General features: G+C 41.5%; 1 protein-coding gene across 1 annotated transcript in view; it reads left to right on the top strand.

Moving 5' to 3' along the window:
• Nucleotides 1–4,335: 4,335 nt before the first annotated feature.
• VWF (von Willebrand factor) overlaps nt 4,336–18,738 on the top strand; it is a 145,801-nt gene continuing 131,398 nt past the window's right edge. The window contains exons 1-6 of the mRNA XM_030040818.2: nt 4,336–4,480; nt 6,016–6,070; nt 6,651–6,809; nt 8,472–8,574; nt 8,661–8,869; nt 18,279–18,403. Of these exons, the coding sequence (XP_029896678.1) occupies nt 6,016–6,070; nt 6,651–6,809; nt 8,472–8,574; nt 8,661–8,869; nt 18,279–18,403 (651 nt within the window). The 5' untranslated portion in view covers nt 4,336–4,480. The remainder of the gene's footprint in view (nt 4,481–6,015; nt 6,071–6,650; nt 6,810–8,471; nt 8,575–8,660; nt 8,870–18,278; nt 18,404–18,738) is intronic.

Raw genomic sequence — 18,738 nt, 5'->3', positions numbered from 1 at the left:
TTTGGACAGAAAAGTAGGATTCTGATGGCTAACGGATGCTGCTTAGGAAAAGAGTTATGAGAAATGGCGTATAACATTAAAGGATGGGATTTCTGCTTCCAACACTCAACAGGGTAAACGCTTTCTAAGCCACAAGCTCTGATTCATCATTTGATCCCTGTGATTTGATCTATCCCTGTGATGGACCAGCCCTTCGTTAATTTGTCTGACTCCTTTTTGACACAGTGACCTGTGCTGAGGCCCTCCAGTTATGTGCTTTAAAGGCAACTCCCTGAGAATTTCATTGACTGTTCCCAGCCTTTTCACTGGGAGAAATGATGAATACTTATTTCTTACCTACCTTCTCTGTGCCATTTGTGATATGGTAGATGCTCTTCTTGTTTTCGTTCTCTGATTTTTCTAAGATTGGAAATTTCCTCCCCTTGCAGAGAAGTTGCTTCCTACCTCTGATCATCTTTTTACCTTTTCTTTTTCTAGTCTTAAAAATTTCACTGTTTTTGAGATAGACTGGCCGAGTACTTTGTATTCATGTGTACTTTGTGTTTATGATTGCACACCAATGTTTGGTTTTGTTGGTTTTTCTTACCTGCTTTCTGTAATTATTTCACTTTTTTGGATGACTACTGAGCAGCAAAGCAGCATGGCTTCCTTGCCCATGAGTCTCTGCTTAAGAACTTTTGCTGATTCATGAGGCATGTCGTCTTCTTCTGTTCCAACATTTCCTACATTTCAAAGTACACCATCCTCTTTTTTTTTTTTGTGTGCGTGTGTGGCATCGGAGGATGTGGCATTTGGGATTTCAGTTTACTCATGATGCTAAGAACAGTTTTTAGACCTCAGAAAATCAGTCAGTGCCTTTGCCTGCAGAAATTAAGTGATGGTTACAGAAACAAACTTTGTCCAGAATAGAGTACTTCAACGTGCTTACAGCAGGGCCAGAATCAGGCTGAAATCTTCAGAATAGTTGCGATCTATGCGTTGACATCCTAGATTGGCTTGTTTCCCTCTTAAAAACAATTTTAGAGAAAATTTTGTTACTGAACCTCATTGGTATATTTTCCTTAAGATGAATTTGCCTTACAGTAGATGCTTGCATCTTTCAAATAGTCTTAAAGTGACAACATGTGTTGCTTCCATAGCCTAATCTAATTTGCCAGTTCCTAAGCGCAGCGTCAAAATTCAGTGTTGCTAGGCTTTAGTTTTCCAGTTTACCTACATGGAGATATTTTGGCTGGTTTTTGTTGTGCAGGCTGTCTCTATGTTTTGTCGCTGCTCCTACGCTCAGCATTGCAGGTTTCATAATTTGGGCACTTTGCATATGTGTTTATCTGCATAACAAACTCAATGACAAACATGGCATGCTGTCTAATGCCTCAGTACATATTATCATGTAACTGTTAGGAAGCATTGGACTTGTTGCATGTGACCTGGTACTTGAACAAAGCAATGAAAGGCGGTATTATGAATAATTTTTCTCAGAAGTCATTCCTATTCTCTTCCAGGGACTGGCTATAGGGGGCTTTCCGGCAGCAGTCCTTTATATATTTCCTCCTATGTCTCGGATGTATTATTTGTAAAATTACATGTCAGATCTACCCAAGCAACACTAAGCTTTGTGTTGAAACAATGTAAAATATCAGCCACTAAATGTGCTGTTTAATTACCATTTCCTTTTTTTGGAGAAAACAGAGCCAAGAGGGGAAAAGGAAGTTTGTTCTTTGGGTGTCTATTGCAATTAATTTTCGTTGTTATGTCCCCCGAGGTCCCTAAGACACTTAAGAGGTGTCATGATGTCTGGCTTATGTGAACCATCTATTAAGCATTGGCAGCGTGAGTCACAAAATGTTCTCCGGTGCAGACCAAGGCTCCGATCACGCAGATGAGCGCTTGTGGACTTTGGAGGCTCAGTCCAAGTTCCGTAACCTGCCCGCCTGCAGCCTGCTCCTCTCTGAAACACCTCTCCATGGGCTCAGACTTTTCTGTGGTTTGCTCTCTCCCTCGCTGGTGCTCCAGATAAAGCTTGTCAGGGTGTGAAGGCAGTGGCACAAAAGCTAATAAAGGAAGACCTCGGCCATCCATCACGGTTATAGACTAAACAGTTCTGTATTGTTGAAGAACTGGCCCCTTTTTGTAATAACAATAAAGAAATCGCTATGGAACAAAAGCAGTGATGTTTCCATTTTTAAGGAAATTTTTAAGGGACTCTCTATCTTCTGTGTGTGCCAAACAAAAAAAGTGTGAATTAAATCTACCTGTTAGATTTAGATTTGCAAGAGGAAGTTACCAAATGAAGCAACTCATTTGAGGCTTAGGCACTGAAAGGATTAAAACTAAGACAACAAAACACCATGGTGATAGATCTTATTCCTCGTGTCATGAACAATACTGGGATTCCCGTAATGAAAGGTTTTGAGAACATCTCTCTGATCACTAATGCCCAGGCTCTCCGAGGCATGAAAGACCTGCTGAGAGTTGGCAGCTGGACCCAAGAGAAGAGAACGATTCACAGTTAATGCTATTCCTCTCTCTCCATACTTAACCAGAAGCAGAAGTGAGACTAGGAGAAAAACAAGAGGCATCTTGCCTGTTGCCTCTGCTGCTGCCCTGTTTCTTCTTGTTTTCAGCTGTAACTTCAGCCTTGAAGGCAGTTTCACGTGAAAGGTATTAGCCCTTCTCTACGGAGTCATGTCAAGTTTAAACTGGGTAAAACCCTGGCCTCCATACTTACTGGTTCCTCTATCTAGAGGTTCCCAGCTGTTGCACACGCTAATGCAAAAATGCCAAAGAAACAGTTTTTAAGGCTTCGACTTGCATATTTTTTTCCATGGATGTTACTCCCTTGCAAACGCAGAGGAGCGCTTTGGGCAGAAGCTGGGGGGATATGTTGTTGTCCTTTATCGGTACTTTATTGCAGCAGCAGGGATTGCCCCACGCTGGAGGGATGTCTGTGGGGCCGTGACTGTAGTGGACCCCAAGTTTCCACACTTGTGGGGCATTTTCTTGTACGTTCCCCAGGATCTTCCCAGCTGCTGTCAGGTGTGGGCCTGGCACTGCCGTGAATGTGAGCAGGGCAAACCTTACTGCTGCCGGAGAAAAAGCAGGACCATCTGGCTGAGAAGATCCTGGCGGAAACTGTTCCTTTTAAAATCTTGTTCTCTGGCTTTTCAAGGGGAAAGAAACAATTTGGTCTGTGTTTCTTTCTTTCTGTCACTCGGTGCCTGTAGCACAGCACTGTAGTATTTTAACATGCAGATGTCATGAAGAGTTCATACAAGACAAAGTAAGTATGGCTAACAATTTATTATTTGTATTATTTGTAACTCCTCAATTTAGGTGATGAGTCTGTTTAGGTTGTCTCAGAAATAATCCATTGCCATTTTGCAAGTATCAACCTAGTCACCTGTAGAAATCATAAGGGACATTGCCTGCAGGAAGAAATGATGATATTACAACATGGTTTGGTGATTTTTTTTTTTTTTTTTTAATGTTTGTTTGTTTTCTTTTTTGTTTTCTAAGAAGTGTGTGCCAGGATTATACTCACTTCATTCTCAGAATTGCTTGTGGACAAGACAGGCAGGCCTGCTGGGGACTCTCAGGAGGCCTATTTTTATTGTTGTGCATTGGTTTTCTTGGTTTAAAGTAAGGACCTGTTTCTGTGAACTAGTGGCAAAATATGATTTACGGGGAAATGTGTTGCCTCCTAACCCCTTTGTTGTTACTAGTAGCTATTGTAAATATGAAGCATGGGACATTGAAAGTAAAATAAGATGTCATCTGCTCTGCATTTTTTGCTTAGTGCTGTACATATGCCCATAAAGCTTGTGCCCACCTCAGTAAACAAGTATGTGTGCGACTAACTTGTTACCATATGTTGTTCCAGAGGGTACCTCTATAAACATTTGCAAATTCAAGGACCGAGTGTGTTGATCTAATTGAATGTGACAAAATTCAAATGTGTTTGTACCTGGAGAACAAAACCAGGTCATTACTAGCTCTGAATTTTTTCTTCTTTCTCCTTTAAAGCAGTTGTTTGCAGGAAAAAGTAATACATGGCTCTGTGGTCTCTGAGGTATGGAGCATCCTACTATTCCTCTTTAACAATAGTCTTTCAAATAAATATGCTGCTTATTGGCTCAGCCAGTGAGATTTGTCACACATACACATGCAAAATATATTTGAAAGACTTATCTGTCATGTAAGTTTTTAAAACTATTTCCCCTCATTGTAACTTTCTGGCAATTAAGACTACTGATTTACACGATAGCAATTTAATCTATTGTCTTGAGAATCAGACGGATGTGACGTTTGGTCTTTATCTTTCCTTTTAAGTGAACAAGAGTTCCTGGCTTGTACAAAAACAGACCAAAGCCATTCCAGTCCTGTCTTCTGAAAGAACACGGGAACAATGGTGTTGTAGGCTATAGGTGGTAACCGGAGGAGCTCCTTGTTCACGTGCAAGAGGAATCTCGCACAGAAGAAGGTACATTAATTTCTAATTAAGCCAGTGATAAAATTATAGAGTGTTACATACTGGTAGACCTTATTTGATTGTGTTCTGATTTGGTAGTGGCACCTGCTCTATTAGAATTGGGGGAAACTTCAAGTCTGCAGCTTAGAACAGACTGGGAGGTGGAAGGGGGCTGAAGAGAAAGGTTTATACCCTGTCTTTTCTTCTTTGCCTGCTTTGTAAAACTGAAGGGTTAAAAAGAAAAGCAATATCTGATTTGGTCACAATGACACAGTGCATGCACTAAAAATACACTAGCAAGTGTGTAATCTGAGAATAATGCCTATTGTTTTCTTTACCATTACTCTGTAGTCACATTCCCATGCAGTTGCCACTTCTTAGCTATCTTGCAGCAGTAACAGCCTTATGTCAGATTGGCATTTGCAGCATTATATTAGACTGAGTTTTATAATAGATCTTTCTTTTCCTGCCTTTTGTAAATAAGGCAAACTCGATGTTTATTTATGTGGCTGTGAATTGGACCTACATAATTGACATCAATAAGAAGTGTGTGTCTGTAAACTGAAATCAGAATTTGTCTTTGCAAAATGTATTCTAGTCTTTAATTGGAGGGTCTTTTGGAGAAAGGCATGTCTGGTCTCCTGACATTAAGTATGGTATATTTAAGCCTCTCTAGTTGCTTATATGATCACTGAAATTTACTCGCTTAAATGGAGCTCCCTACAGCTTTCATCCATTAACGGCTAATGTCTTGCCACAAAATGCATCTGTAGTTCACCATCTGCATGACACTCATAACCTATTATTATTTTTAAAGGCCTGGCAGTACAGGAGGTAGTTTATAGACATATGGAGAGCGAAAGCTGACATTTTGGTTGTAGAAAGCAGGAGGCAATGCTAAAACTGATTTTGGTGAATGGAAGTTTTCCCCTGGGTCTCTAATCTCTGCACGATTTCCCCCCCTTTGCTTCTTGCCCCTTATCTCAGGCATATTATCACCCTGAAATCAGTGGATTATAAGCATGTGGTTATAATGGTCTGCCAGCCAGAACTGTTGGCTGCTGTGAAACCTATATATTCTGTCCCTTCATGGATGTTTGGGCAGGACGCAAACTTCATGCAGCAGAGGTGACTTCTCCTGGAGCCAAGTTGGCTGATCCAGTCTAGTGTGCTTCTTCACGTCAGGTTGTCTGATGAATAATGCTGCCTATTGAAGGGCTTTGTTTGTGCAATGTATTAACTCGGGTAGATCAGGATATGTGTGTATGCTGGGTTGCATTTTCTGTGGAGGTAGCCCACATTTCCCTGCAACGAGAAGTGAAAATAGGAATAAAGAATGGTTATTCTCCTATGTTACCTATTTAAAGAAGCATAGGTGGGTAACCAAATTACTGTGAAAGTCTGCATGGATTATGGCTATCTGAAATGTTGTAGAACCTCAAAAATAACTTTATAAAGAAAGGATAGAAAATGGTGAGTTGTTGTGAAACAGACTGAACGCCCCAAACTAAGAATATTCTAATCTCTCTCTTTCTGAATTTTGACAGATGCTCCTCTTGGCAGTGCTGCTAACAAACCTACTGCTGGCCACGGTAATATCAGGTAGGAAAACATGCTTACTTTCCTGGTGTCTAGGAGCTCGAATATGTTTTCACTGTTCCTTTTGTAAGATTCCCCGGCCACCACCTGCTTTTTACCCATCTAATCCTGCAATCCTGGCTCGGGCAATATTCTCATCATGCTGGAGCCATTGATAAAGTTACTCCTTTTGTCTCTTTACCTTGCAACAAGCACTATGTTGAGTCACAAGGAGTCCCTGAAGTCAGTGATGTTTGGCTGAACAAATTATGGGGCTTTGCTACTGCCCTATTGATCTTAATGGGATTGCAGGCAGGCGCAAATGAATGAACGCACAGCATTCCTCAAAGGATCAGGACTGAAATTACCCATGTGAGGTTTGGGCCAGTAGAAATAAAGTAAAAAGCCATTTCACTAATGCACATAATAAAAAAATCTGTGCTTGATTCTATGGAATGTCATGCCAGGCATACAGTCTGCCTAGAAGCTAGAGCTAAAGGTCCAGGACATGCAATGATCAATGGTGATAAAATCCAGCCGATAAATTCCTGAACTACAAAATGATTGTTTTACGTTGTGAGTTATGTTGTGTTTTGGTATCCAGGATCATCAGGTTCTTTGCTTCAGGAGTCATCAGTTTCCCGTTGCAGCCTTTTTGGGAATGATCATATCAAAACTTTTGATGGTTCTTTCTACAATTTTGCTGGGGACTGCAGTTACCTCCTTGCTGGGGACTGTCACAAGCGCTCCTTCACACTCTTAGGTGAGTCTGAGCAAGATACCAAGAAGTAACAAATGCAAAATGTTGTAGGGATGTGGCATTGCACTTGTGCTGGGTTCCATCACTGAGAAGAAAAGACAAATAGTTGCCCTTTGTCAGATAGGATGGACCTCTGCATAAAAGGATCTTGTTTTTCTTTGTTTTTTTTGAAAGTAGGATTACTTCTGAGGAAACACTGTCACTTTGGCTTCTGTCATCCCTTGGTAATATAGCTTAACTAAGCTGCCAAGGAATGGGGATTTTCTTACTGGCTCTTCTAAAGAGGGAAAGTGAGACCTTTTTCAATTTTGAATATGCTAGGGGAATGTGGCTGTTAAAGCTGAGTACGGGAATAGGAACTATACAACCCTGTAGAACTAATTTTACCTGTTTGCTAAATTCCCCCAGTAAGAAAAATCCCATCCTGCAGGACAAAAAACCTTTGAATTAGCATGAGCCTCTGCAGTGTTATTCTTGGGGATGGGCAAGAGATTATATGAGAACCAAAACTGTGTATTACTTTAATACCAAACTCTTCTGGTAGATATATTCACTAATAACTGTTCTGTATTAGTCATAGTTCAAGATGACTTTTTACTGACTACAAGTAAAATGAAATAAATTGATCCCATCACTCTGAAAAGGAACCGTATACCAATTTAAGTAATTTTCTTCTTCAACTTGAACAACTTGATACAAATTTTTTTGTATATAGGAGAACCCACCAGCATATGTGAAGTATAAATTGATTGCAGTATTTTATGTGATCTATTAAATCTTAAAAAAAACCAAAAACCAAACAAACAATCATGAGCAGACACCTTATGTTCATATTGGGCACATAAGCATGGCATAATCTATTTTTTGATTCCTATCTTAGTATACGTGTGTGGGTGGGCACCTGGCTGTGAAGTGCAATCTGCATTGCTGAGTAAAGTGTCTAGGTCTGGGCAGAGCTGGAGGTCCAGAATGAGCGGTGCATTGCACAAGGAGCTGTTGTAAAGTCAAAGCTAGACAACAGCAAAAGCAGAGAAAGAGCTATGTCTGACCGTCCCCCACCCTCTTCTCTCTCAGAGCTTAAGAAAGTTGTCTCCATCTCTATGTGCTGCTCCTTTTGAAAAATTCAGAGGGAGTCGTCGTCCCCCCCCCCCCCCCGCCCCGCCCCGCCCCGAGTTGGATAGCCAATATTGGCATCCACCCCTTAAAGACCAGTTGAGATGGTTAGAGGGCTTATCAAGAACAAAGATATCCAGGCTCAGTTCTTCTACCAGTTCAATGGATTCAACCCCCTTCCCTTACCGCTGAGCTATGGGTCGTTCTTGGGAAGAAACTAGGAAAGGAAAGAGCAAGGCAGATCATTGGGCACATCTCATGAAAACTTCTCCAGTGTGCGTGGTAGGATGGAGAATTCACTGGTTAGAGACAGTAACGGGGAGAGCGTGAGTCCACAGCCAGTGCCAGGCCATGTGCCTGCCAGTGGCTGATGCCAGCCCTCATCTGGGGACTATCTGTCCATTTCACGTTAAACAACTATGGGATGAAATAGATGGATGGCTTCTGGAAAACGTTAGATGGTATGCTCCTAACCCTACATTGTGTACTTACAAGTTGTCCCGAGTCCCAGAACTAACAATAACAATATATGCTTATGTCTCATCTCTTCAGGCGACTACCAGGATGGGGAGAAAATTGGTTTCTCTGTGTATCTCGGGGAATATTTCAATCTTCGCTTCTCTTTAGATGGAGGTGTGATGCAGGAAGACAAAAGGTACCTGTGGGAACAAGTATTCCAGCAGAAAAAACCTGATGTTTTTTGTGTGTCATGTTCTGAGAAATTCCTATTTTTCTTCACAGGGTTTCCATACCTTTTGCCTCCAATGGCATATTTATAGAGAAGGAGGCAGGTTACTATAAAATATCCAGTGATGAGCATGGCTTTGTGGTGAAGATTGATATCAGTGGGAATATTCAGATACTCCTTCAAGAAAAGCACTATAATAAGACCTGTGGGTTGTGTGGCAACTTTAATAAATTTGCTGAAGATGACTTCAGAACTCAGGAAGGTAAGACTACGACTAACTGATTGTATTTTAATGTATGCTCTGCACACTTTTCCTGATGGGTGATTCAACAAAGGTTTTGCTGATCCAGCAAAATGTTTCTAGAAAACCTGTCAGGTACCTCATCTTGGTGTGCTGAAAAGCTGTCTAAGTTCTTTCATCTTCTGTTCTCCTGAAAGGAAATTGCTGTCACATCTCATTCCTCAGCAAAGCCCAGAAATCTGAATTTAACACTTTTAGAAACCTTGAATCTTGAAATACAAAGATAAAGCTGTGGGCTAAACAATGTGCAATATCATGTGTGGGGAGACTGACTAGAAGAAGACCCAGCAAAAAAGATGTGAGGTACACTCGTTGATTCAACTTCTAATTTTTCATGAGTTAGACAAGTGGGAGTAAGAATAGATAGTGTTGCAATAACAGAATAGTAAATCTTGGGGGTTGCTACTGGCAGGTTTGTACTTGGATTTAGCATGGGATGCTGTTCTATAAAGTGGTTACATTTTAATGACATTTCCCAGTCTATATGCACTGTTGGATTGGAGGTGTGCCTTATATCGTACTACAGGAGGTATATCACACTGTAGGGAGAAACGAGACTGCTTTTGCTGCTCTAGACACCTTTTTGCAAAGTCTGCCAGTGTGGGTGAAGCCTAAGAGTTTCGGAAAAGCCCTGAACATGACTTTGAAGGACTGATCTTAATTTGTGGTATTTCAGCGTGTCTTTTAATTCTTAGCACTTACCTGAAGAGAAAAAGTTTAGAGTAAAGTTAGTTAATACTTTACATTATCAATTTAACATATTAATGTATGTATTAAAAATAAATGGTACAGAAAATAGAAAGGGAGACAAAGCAACTTGGAGAAGAGCCTAGCAGGGCTCTAGAGATGTGTCTTACTGACACTTGGGATACACAAGCATAGCTTCAATGTACAGAAAAAAACCCCTGATTTCATAGTATGTTAAAATGATTGTCAGTCCTTCAGCAATGTAAATAATAAGAAACAAACTCAGCTCACAGAATTGCTTGGCAGGGCTTGGTGGATATCTTGATGTCTGAATGTGTTGAGATCTGAAGTTTACATCTCTTTCTCAAGACAATAAATAGGAGTGAGGCTATTATAGAAAGCAGGAGTAGAAAAGGAGACTGTATTGCCTTGGACTGTTCAAATGCAGAAGATTTGCTTCTGCTGCTCCTGTTTAAATGTTTTGCATGCTGTATTTAACACGCCAGAAACTGTACCCTTCCTCTTAAAAAAAGCAGTGCTTTCACAGCCACAGGTGTCTGAACATAATGAAGTACATGACAGGGCCACTGCTTGGAAGAGCTGAAAAATAATAGAGGAAGTGAGAGAACATGCATAGCTCTTGCTGTATGAGGAAGGCCCTGACTTCTGTAATCTGCGTGGACATAGAGATTTGTGGTTTTTCGCCTGAAGATTAGAATCGTGTCCCAGCAATTCTGCCAGTTTTTTACTCTGATACAATAGACCTTTCATTTAAGCTAATTTAGAAGGAACTAGAATTAATTATGTTTGAATTTGTTGTATCAGTGAGGGACGTCACTGTGCCTACATGTTGTTTGTCCCCTTGGCAGCTCTGCTGGTGGGGTGGTTCATACGAGCGTTTTGTAACTTTCTCTAAGTAAAATCAGCTTTTGATTAATTCAGATCACTTGGGTTTTTTTAAAATTTACTTTTAAACTGTTGAAGCTAGCCTCCAGGTAAGGGGCAACACAAGCAGCTGGGAGAGGTAATATTCTTTAAATGAAAGACCTAGGCAGCCTATTGGTAGCCTGTGAAATGGTTTACCCTTTTCTTTCCACTGCAGTTTTTATTTGCTCTCCTTTTAGCCTGATTAGATCCCATAAAGGCCAACCCAACCCAGAATGTGAGCTTGATGTAATGACTTAGCGATCTGAGGGCACTGAAGGTTGCCGCCAGACTGAACTCCCCTCTTGTGTCCACTGCTTCCTCTTAAAATCTGGGCATATTTCCATTTATCAGATTGGGCCCTCAGTTTTAATCCATTAGTTATATTTCTGGGCTGGATTTGCATTGATAATAAATACAATAAGATCTTTGGGCTTCAGAATAATAGGCAATGGAAGCAGCACGCAATGGAAAAAGAGAATGACCTAATGTTGCCAAGATTACGGGCTCTCATCTGGAAACCCCTGGGCAGCGCTATGCAGATCTGAATGTCAGAGGCAAAGGGAGAGAGGTGATGCTAGAGATTATGCATCAGGTACTGTGTTATAGCCAATGAGCTTGTCAGATAGCTGAGATGTGTTAAACCTTCCCCCAGGTTTTTTAAAGGCTGGGCAGGCACCACAAGATGTACTAGCCCTTAAACTGCTTTGATTTACACTGAAATGGTAACCCGTCTGGTTGCTAATAGTCCTTGCCTGGTAAAAGGGGAGCCTGTAAGAACTACTGTGATGGGAAGAGGTCTGCAGCCGAAATGTTTTCTTCTGTCTTTCACAGAGGGTAGCTCCCACAGTTTAAAAGCTAGTGTGATACTTTTGTATCGTCTTCATATATGCCTGCATAGGAGGAAACTCCTGTGATTTGATGGCCCATTTCTAGGGCTTCTTTGTGGCAGAGGACCACATTCCAAATTTGTGTAGAAGTCAGAATTGTCATGCATAGAATATAGCCCATAAACACAGTCTTTCATGTAACATCACACGTTTTGTCATGGTTCCAACAAAATGGCAATGGTTATGTTGAAAACAAATGAAAATATGATTTCTCTTTATTTAAAAAAAATAATTTGTGGTTTAATAACACAGAGGGTTAGTTTGGTTCGCTCCTAAGAAAGTGGATTATGATATAGAACTTCATTAATTATATTTGGTTGTTTTGGGGTGGTGGTGAAATAAGAGGCGAAGCACCTGCTGTATTACTGGGCATTACCACTTACAGCAAGTAAATAAAGGAGCCATGAAGGAAAGGGTGTTTAAACTTAGTGAACAATGTGTAATTTTTAATTTCTCTTGATATATTTATACTCAGGTTCTATAATCTGTCCAATCATGTGCTATTGTCATGGCACTCTTATGATTCCTTGCTGTGTTTTGGTGTAGAAACTGAGAACTGGTAGTCTGATGAGAGGATAACACGTTGCTTCTGTGTACACTTTTGATGCTCAGTTATTGAGGTCCTGGAGGTTTAAGTGATGTGACTCAAGCTATGATACCCTAGCAAATTAACATTGGTAGGACCCAGCTTTAGAGGTAATGGCCTTAGGCAGTAGATCTTGAACCTCAAAAAAAAAAAAAAAAAGTCATCTCCCCAGTAGTTTTAAGAGTTGCAGACACACACTGTCATTCAGACAAAGGATGGCGTGCCAAGTCACTCTTGTTGATGTAGCTGGTTACTAAACTAGTTCATCCTATGGAGAAGTGCTCATGTCCTATCAATACTTACAAACAAGATTGATTATATTGTACATTATTGCTAGTTTATTAGATATGGCAGTAAAAACAAGACAGCTGCCCCTTGAGAGTTTGTTCTTGCACTTTAAGCATAACTAAAAATATAGAAAGAAAGTTCTTGGAAGCTTTACAGGTTTATTTTGTTTGGTTTCCTGTTTGTTTGGTTTTCCCCTAGATCCTAATGAAGGAGTTAATTTCTCCTCTGCTTTTTCTTGACAGCTAGGCTCTGGTCCTTTATAGCCATTCTGTGAAAGCTTCCAAGACTTGGTAACTGACATCATCATACACGTCTAACTGGTTGCCAGTCTTTGCTCATATCACAAATATGAAGTTGAGTCCGTTCTAGATGCTCAGATATCTGTTTGGCAGCCTTCAGTCTGTGGCATTTGAGTGTCTCATGATCATTGTCATGAGCGTTTTCCAATTGGGGATCCAAAGCACAGGCCAGAAGAGATGACTTATGTAATGCTATGGAGGAAATCTGACACAACACGGGCAACTTGATCTTGAAATCTCCTTGCACATGTGAGCAAGTTGCCAAAACCTGCCAAAACATAGCCTTGCAGCATGTTAGTGATCAAAGGGCATGCTCTTACCTTGCAGAAAGTGTAAGGTAACTTCTCCCCAATGAGAGAGGCTGAAACACAAGCTCACGGAGCTTATTTGTGTGCCTGTAGCCTCAGTCTTTGCCCTGTACTCTTATCGTTGAGCTGTCTTACAGCGATACTGCTGCAAGAGGCACTTGGATGTTTAGGTCATCATGAAAGCTTATTTGTGCAGAAGAGCTCATTCAAGTCCAACACAGGGCTATTAATCCATCATTTTGTTATTTGTGCATGTTACATGCTCTTAGCATTATGGAAGGAAAAAAAGCCAACTCAAATTAATCCAGTGTCCCATTATGCTTTTCTTGGTACTGCCAGGAAGCGTGTTTCTGGGAATCTGTCTCCAAATTACAAAGACATCGATGATAAAACAATACCTGTGGCTAATTTTGAATAAAGGCTTGATATTCTGAGCCTGCTCCAGCTGTCAGCAACACATTCCAGCTTTTTAAGCTGCTGAAATACAGAATATACGATGCCACTGGTGAGGTGAATATAGGTTAAACAGGTAGAAGCAGACAGTATCTGCAAGCAAAAATCTGATGTTTCAGGTAATGTTTTCATTCCAGAAGTAGTATAAATGCATATGACCGAATATGCAACTTCCCTGTGTGTGGTATCTGTTATAGGAAGCTTTTAAAGCATGTTCCAAACTCACAGTGATGGTAGTGCAGGTAAATTTTTTTTTTTTCCTTTTTCCCTCTAAAAAGAAAGAAAAGTTTTGGTCATTCTAAAATCCAAATTTCTTGGCATTTTAAAGGATATCAGTAATTTGATTTTAGGCAAGTTTAAAGCTTTTGTTTGGCCTAAGTAAATAATCTCATTTTCTTTCTTACATTTTAATTTGAAAACAAAGAGGATAGATTCATAAGGGAATTCAGCTGTCACTTACAAACAGTACAGATGAAGAAGACTTGCCTTGTACCTGTCTTCGTTATATGGCATTCGTCTGAGATGCCAGAAACCTGCATTCACAACCCATTCTGGTTTATTCAGAGTTTGGAATCAAAGTTATACGTTTTTGTTGCAAGAAGCGTGCCTTCATCACTGGGCTTTAGAGTTTTGGAGATGGCTCTTTTCCTCTCTTGTGTTTAATATTACTAGTTTTATATTCATTGAACCAGAGAGGGCAGGAAAGACTTTATAGCCCATGACTTCAATATTTCATATCATTAATTTGGTCCAAACTACGGATCAGGTTTTGGTCGACCTTGCCAATAGTTTTGCTTGTCTGGAACCATGTACTAAACCATGTAAAACTGTGTAGAAAAACAGAACAAAAAAACCCAAACCCCTAACAAACAAAAAACCCCTGTTGCTTGGTAAATAACCAACATGTGAAAGTTTACACACCTCTACTCACCGTATTGTAGTATCTTGAACAAATTCGTGCATGTATTTTACAGATGAGTTGACAGACCCTGGGAGAGTTAACCTGATGGGCCTGTGGCCATATGGAAAATCTGCAGGAGATCCAGGGAGGGAGGTCAGGAATATCTGCAGGAGATCCAGGGAGGGAGGTCAGGGTTCCAGCCTCCCACTCGCGTGCCTTGAGCATGAGGTGGTTATTGCTAATGCTTCACCTTGCCTGACCATCAGTCTCAAAGGAAACAAGCTTTGAGACCCAGATATCATAGTGAACACTGATTTTTCTGTCAAGAGTGAACATAATCTGTCTGAAAATCAGGAAAGTGAAAGCAACTGTTCTGACCATAAAAAAAACAAAGAAAAAAGGGGTGTGGGTGGGGAGGGAAGTCTTGCCCAAAACATGTCAGTGTGGTTTTGGTGGTTTTTCTTTTTGGTTTGTTTTGGTTTTTTTTTTTTTTGTTTTTTTTTTGTCCTGTCCCCCGTCCCCCCCGCCCCGAGACAGAGACATGAGGGCAGCAATTAGAGCACTAAAGTCATAGCCCAACAGAACGTCCCTGGAGGCCCTACCTGCTGCTCAGGTTGGTGCGTGGCCCTCTCCTGGAGGACCTTAGCAGGGCCATCAAAGCAGTGGGATGTTTCTGGGGTGTAGGGAGAAGCTGAGATTTGGGTTGTGCTTTAACAGCTACCTCCTGAACCCATCTTGCATCCTCAAAGGAGACTGCATGCTAACTAGCTGCCTGGGGGTCTCGGCTGTTGATCAGCCAGTTTGCATGCTGGTATCAGTCTGTGCTATGGTCCACATCAGGCATTGGTTCTTCAAGCACTTGTCTTGCGTCCAAATGATTTGTTTTCACTACCTTTTGTGACAGCATCTATTTGCAAGACTTAGACAAAAAAAGGTGCTTTAGCAAAAGTCCTGCCTGGGCCATGTGGAAGGTTTCTGGGTGTAGGGCTCTGATGAGCCCTGGTTAGGAGTTATTTCTTCAGAATCTTGGCTGCTTAGAGAAAAAGAAAAACTGAGCATGGAAGGAACAGAAGGAAAACAAAACCCTGCTGTGTAGGAGAGGAGGGCAGTCGCACTGCGTGGTGGGTGTGCAATGCCAGAGTAGGCAGCTGAGCTGCCCGGCTGCTCTGTTAATAGTATCACCTGCGCCCTTAAGAAACCCCAGAGGTTTTTAGGCTGTTTTTGTTGTGTTGTCCCTTTCACCGCCTTTCCTTTCCTACCCCTCGAGTCCTTCAGCAGAAGGAAATGAAGGTGTTGGGTGAAAGGCAGTGGTGGTGGCAGCTGCTCTTACCTCTACCCGCAGCAGTCGGATGTGCTGGGGACAATTCTCCATCCCCGCTTTTCTTCCTGAAGCCTCATCAAGTAGATGGAGTGTTTGAGAATCACCACACCGATCGACAGGGTGTGTAGCGCAGAGTATGGGTTGAAGAGTCCTCTCCAAAGTTACCCTCTGCAGAAAGAACTTACCCCCATGACCCCAATTTGTTAAGCAGCTCGGTGGCCCCAGAGTCACTTCATAGTTTCACCTTAGAGCTCTTCTGATGGTCAGTGAAACCTTCATGTCCTCCTGCTTTTCACCATTCCAGGAGTATGGATTGTGTCTTACTGTGTGTTTGTAAAGCTGGTCATTCAATGAAAATACAGGTTCTATTGAATCTGTATTATTGAGAGTAATAACTAATGGTATTCAGTGAAATACTGTGCATCTTTAGTGACTGCATTGTTTAGCATTGAGGATGAAGCTTCTGGGGAAAAACAGGCTGGCAAAACGTGCAGGCAAAGTTTTGCAGCACTTTCATTTTAAAGTCATAGTGCCTCTCCAGCCCTTTGTCTGTTGCCATAGGTCACTTAAGGCTACGCTGGACGAATCACAGGAAAAACACACTGTCAACTGATCTCTCAATTCATTATTATCCTGGATCTTTACTGTTGTGTGTTGAGGAGGCTTACCTGGGGCAGGACCTTGGGCTATTGAGCAAACCCAAATTGATCAAGTATTGTCTGTTCCAAACAGCTTGTAGCTTGGTTTAAGGGCCCCAGGACTTTGTAAGGAGGAAGAACTGCTCTGGCAAGTTGTTGGCAAATTGCTCGTGCCTGTGGAATGGTCTGCTAATATATAGACAGGCACTGGGAACAAGAGAGTTTGAAAAGCAGGTTTCAAAAAACCCAAACCACCCCACAAAAGTTTTGCAATTGTTTATTTTGAAAAAATCTTACTTGAAAGTGTTAATTATAGAATACAGCAGAAGAGTTAAAATAGTATAATACAAATGTTGCATAAAAGAACTACATAAGAGGTATGAATCAACAAGCACCACAGAAGAAGAAGAAAAAGAAAATCTAATGGAGGGGGAGAAATGAAAAAACAGGTGACCAGCATTTCAGGGCCAACAGTTGTCCCAACCTTCAAATCTTAACTTCTGGGTAAATGAGGATCTGGTGGTACCTGCCAGTGGGAACCTCAACATGGACGTGCATTCAGAGCCAGAGGAACACTACTTCAGAGCGGAGCCCGTCTCCTACTATGTTACTGTTAGCGTGAGGCTGTATTGGTGCAAACAAAAGAGGATGTATTTAATTTGGCACCTTGCTTCTCATCAGACTAGATTTCATTGTTTAATCTTTACAGTCTGTGGTAAGCTAAAGGGCTGTGCTCTTCTTGTTGCTGTCTTTCTTTTTCTGTGCTGAGTTTTGGCTGCATAGATGAAAGTTTCATGCCTTTTACCACCTCTCCCTGTCATCCTTTCCTTGGAGTCTTTCTCCTTTGACATCTGCTGTGGGCCTAACATCTGCTACATTTATAAGTCCTTAACTTCTAGTTTACAAAAAAGTCTACTAAAGGCTACTGGCTTTATTACATCCACATTAGCATTCTCAGTGTAGTTTTCATGACTACCCTTTCGTTTAGGAACAGTTTTAGCGGTCAGTATATTCTATGTGTTTGTACTTAATGTACAGCAGGTAGCTCAATTAAATATTTATTATATGTACATATATATTATGATAATTATAAAAATACAAAATATAAAAACATTATATAGATATATTTGGGAAGCATTTCTTTTACTTTCCAGATACAGTCAGGGTCATATTTCAACATATTCTCTGCATAAGGTCTTGGGAATGCGTTAACAGTGGCAACTGATAGTCTCACATGCAACACAGTAGGGTTTTAAAAAGCAAAGTTACAGAACTGAGAGTTATGAAATTAACTGTTTTGTAGCAGGTACCCAGAGAAGGAAGCAGAGGTAGTCCTCAAATCAGCCAGGCCATGGGAGGCAAAAGGAGGAGGAGGGAACATTCCCTTTCTGGGAGGATCCCCTCTTCTCAGAAGGATGGATCAAGAGAAGCAGAGATGTGACTTGCATCTCCCAGGAAGCATACAGATTAACTCCTTCAGTTTTGCTTTTATGCAAAGTGGGTGCAAATCTTGCCAAACCTGGGCCAGGAGCTGCCTGTAATAGGACAGGGGAGCATGTTTCAGGACAGCTTACATGGTAAGATCATGGGCCCACATCAGTTTGGTGTATGCTAAGTTTCTTTGCACACAAGATTTAGTTTCGGATAGAAGGAGAAAATCAAGGTTAGCTGGGATCAGGAATGCTAATACTTTCTTTGGTTAGGGAGAGCAGCTTCATTTTGTCTGCCTCTAATAAGTCCTGTGTTTTATTGACAACTTTTAAATAGTTGGAAAACGTGTAGGCACACTTAGGTTTCTGTAGATTATAGCTTACCAGCAAATAACTCCTACCATGTTCACGCAGGTGTGAGAAGTGCTGGGGGCTGCCTTCTGAAGGCTTTAGTCTGTCCTTGAGCTCAGAGAGGTCCTCTGCAGGAGTTAGTCCAGATCACTGAAAGCGGCTTTTCTACAGTCAATCTATTTGGAATAGGAACTTATTTGACATGACGGTTTTTATTTTTAAAAACAGCTTTCAGCAGACTATCATGTTGATAGTAGCCAATAATGACCACCTGCTTCTCCTCTTCATTCACAGGGACCCTTGTGGGAAACAGCTATGATTTTGTAAACTCCTGGGCTTTGCACAGTGAAAACAAGCGGTGCAAGAGAGTGCAGACTCCGAGCAACACCTGCAACATTTCATCTGATGTTGTAGAGAAGGTTGGTGCCACAAGATACCGTTCTGGTTTCTGTCCTCCCCTACCTGAAGGCAGCTTGCCTGCCCTTTGGCAGAAGAACACAAACGCTTCCTTGAATCTATGTCCGTACCTAACGTGGTCCTCCCTCAGCAAACGGGTTAGGATGCGAGGTGCGGGAGATAGCCGTTTTGGGTTTCTGAGGTGCACCATGGTCTGAGATAGCTATACTGGGCACTGATCTCTGGAACGAGGTGTGCAGCTCCTCTTCCAGCCTGGCAGGATTTAACCCCGGGGCTGGCGGTAGCCATACGTAGGTCCCCGCTGTGGTGCGGCAGGGTCAGGTGCAGGCAGAAGGTG

Source organism: Aquila chrysaetos, chromosome 17 (assembly GCF_900496995.4).
Source record: "Aquila chrysaetos chrysaetos chromosome 17, bAquChr1.4, whole genome shotgun sequence".
Taxonomy (NCBI): Eukaryota; Metazoa; Chordata; class Aves; order Accipitriformes; family Accipitridae; genus Aquila; species Aquila chrysaetos.
The sequence above is the reverse complement of the archived record's forward strand: the minus strand, read 5'-3'. Positions and strand labels throughout refer to the sequence as shown.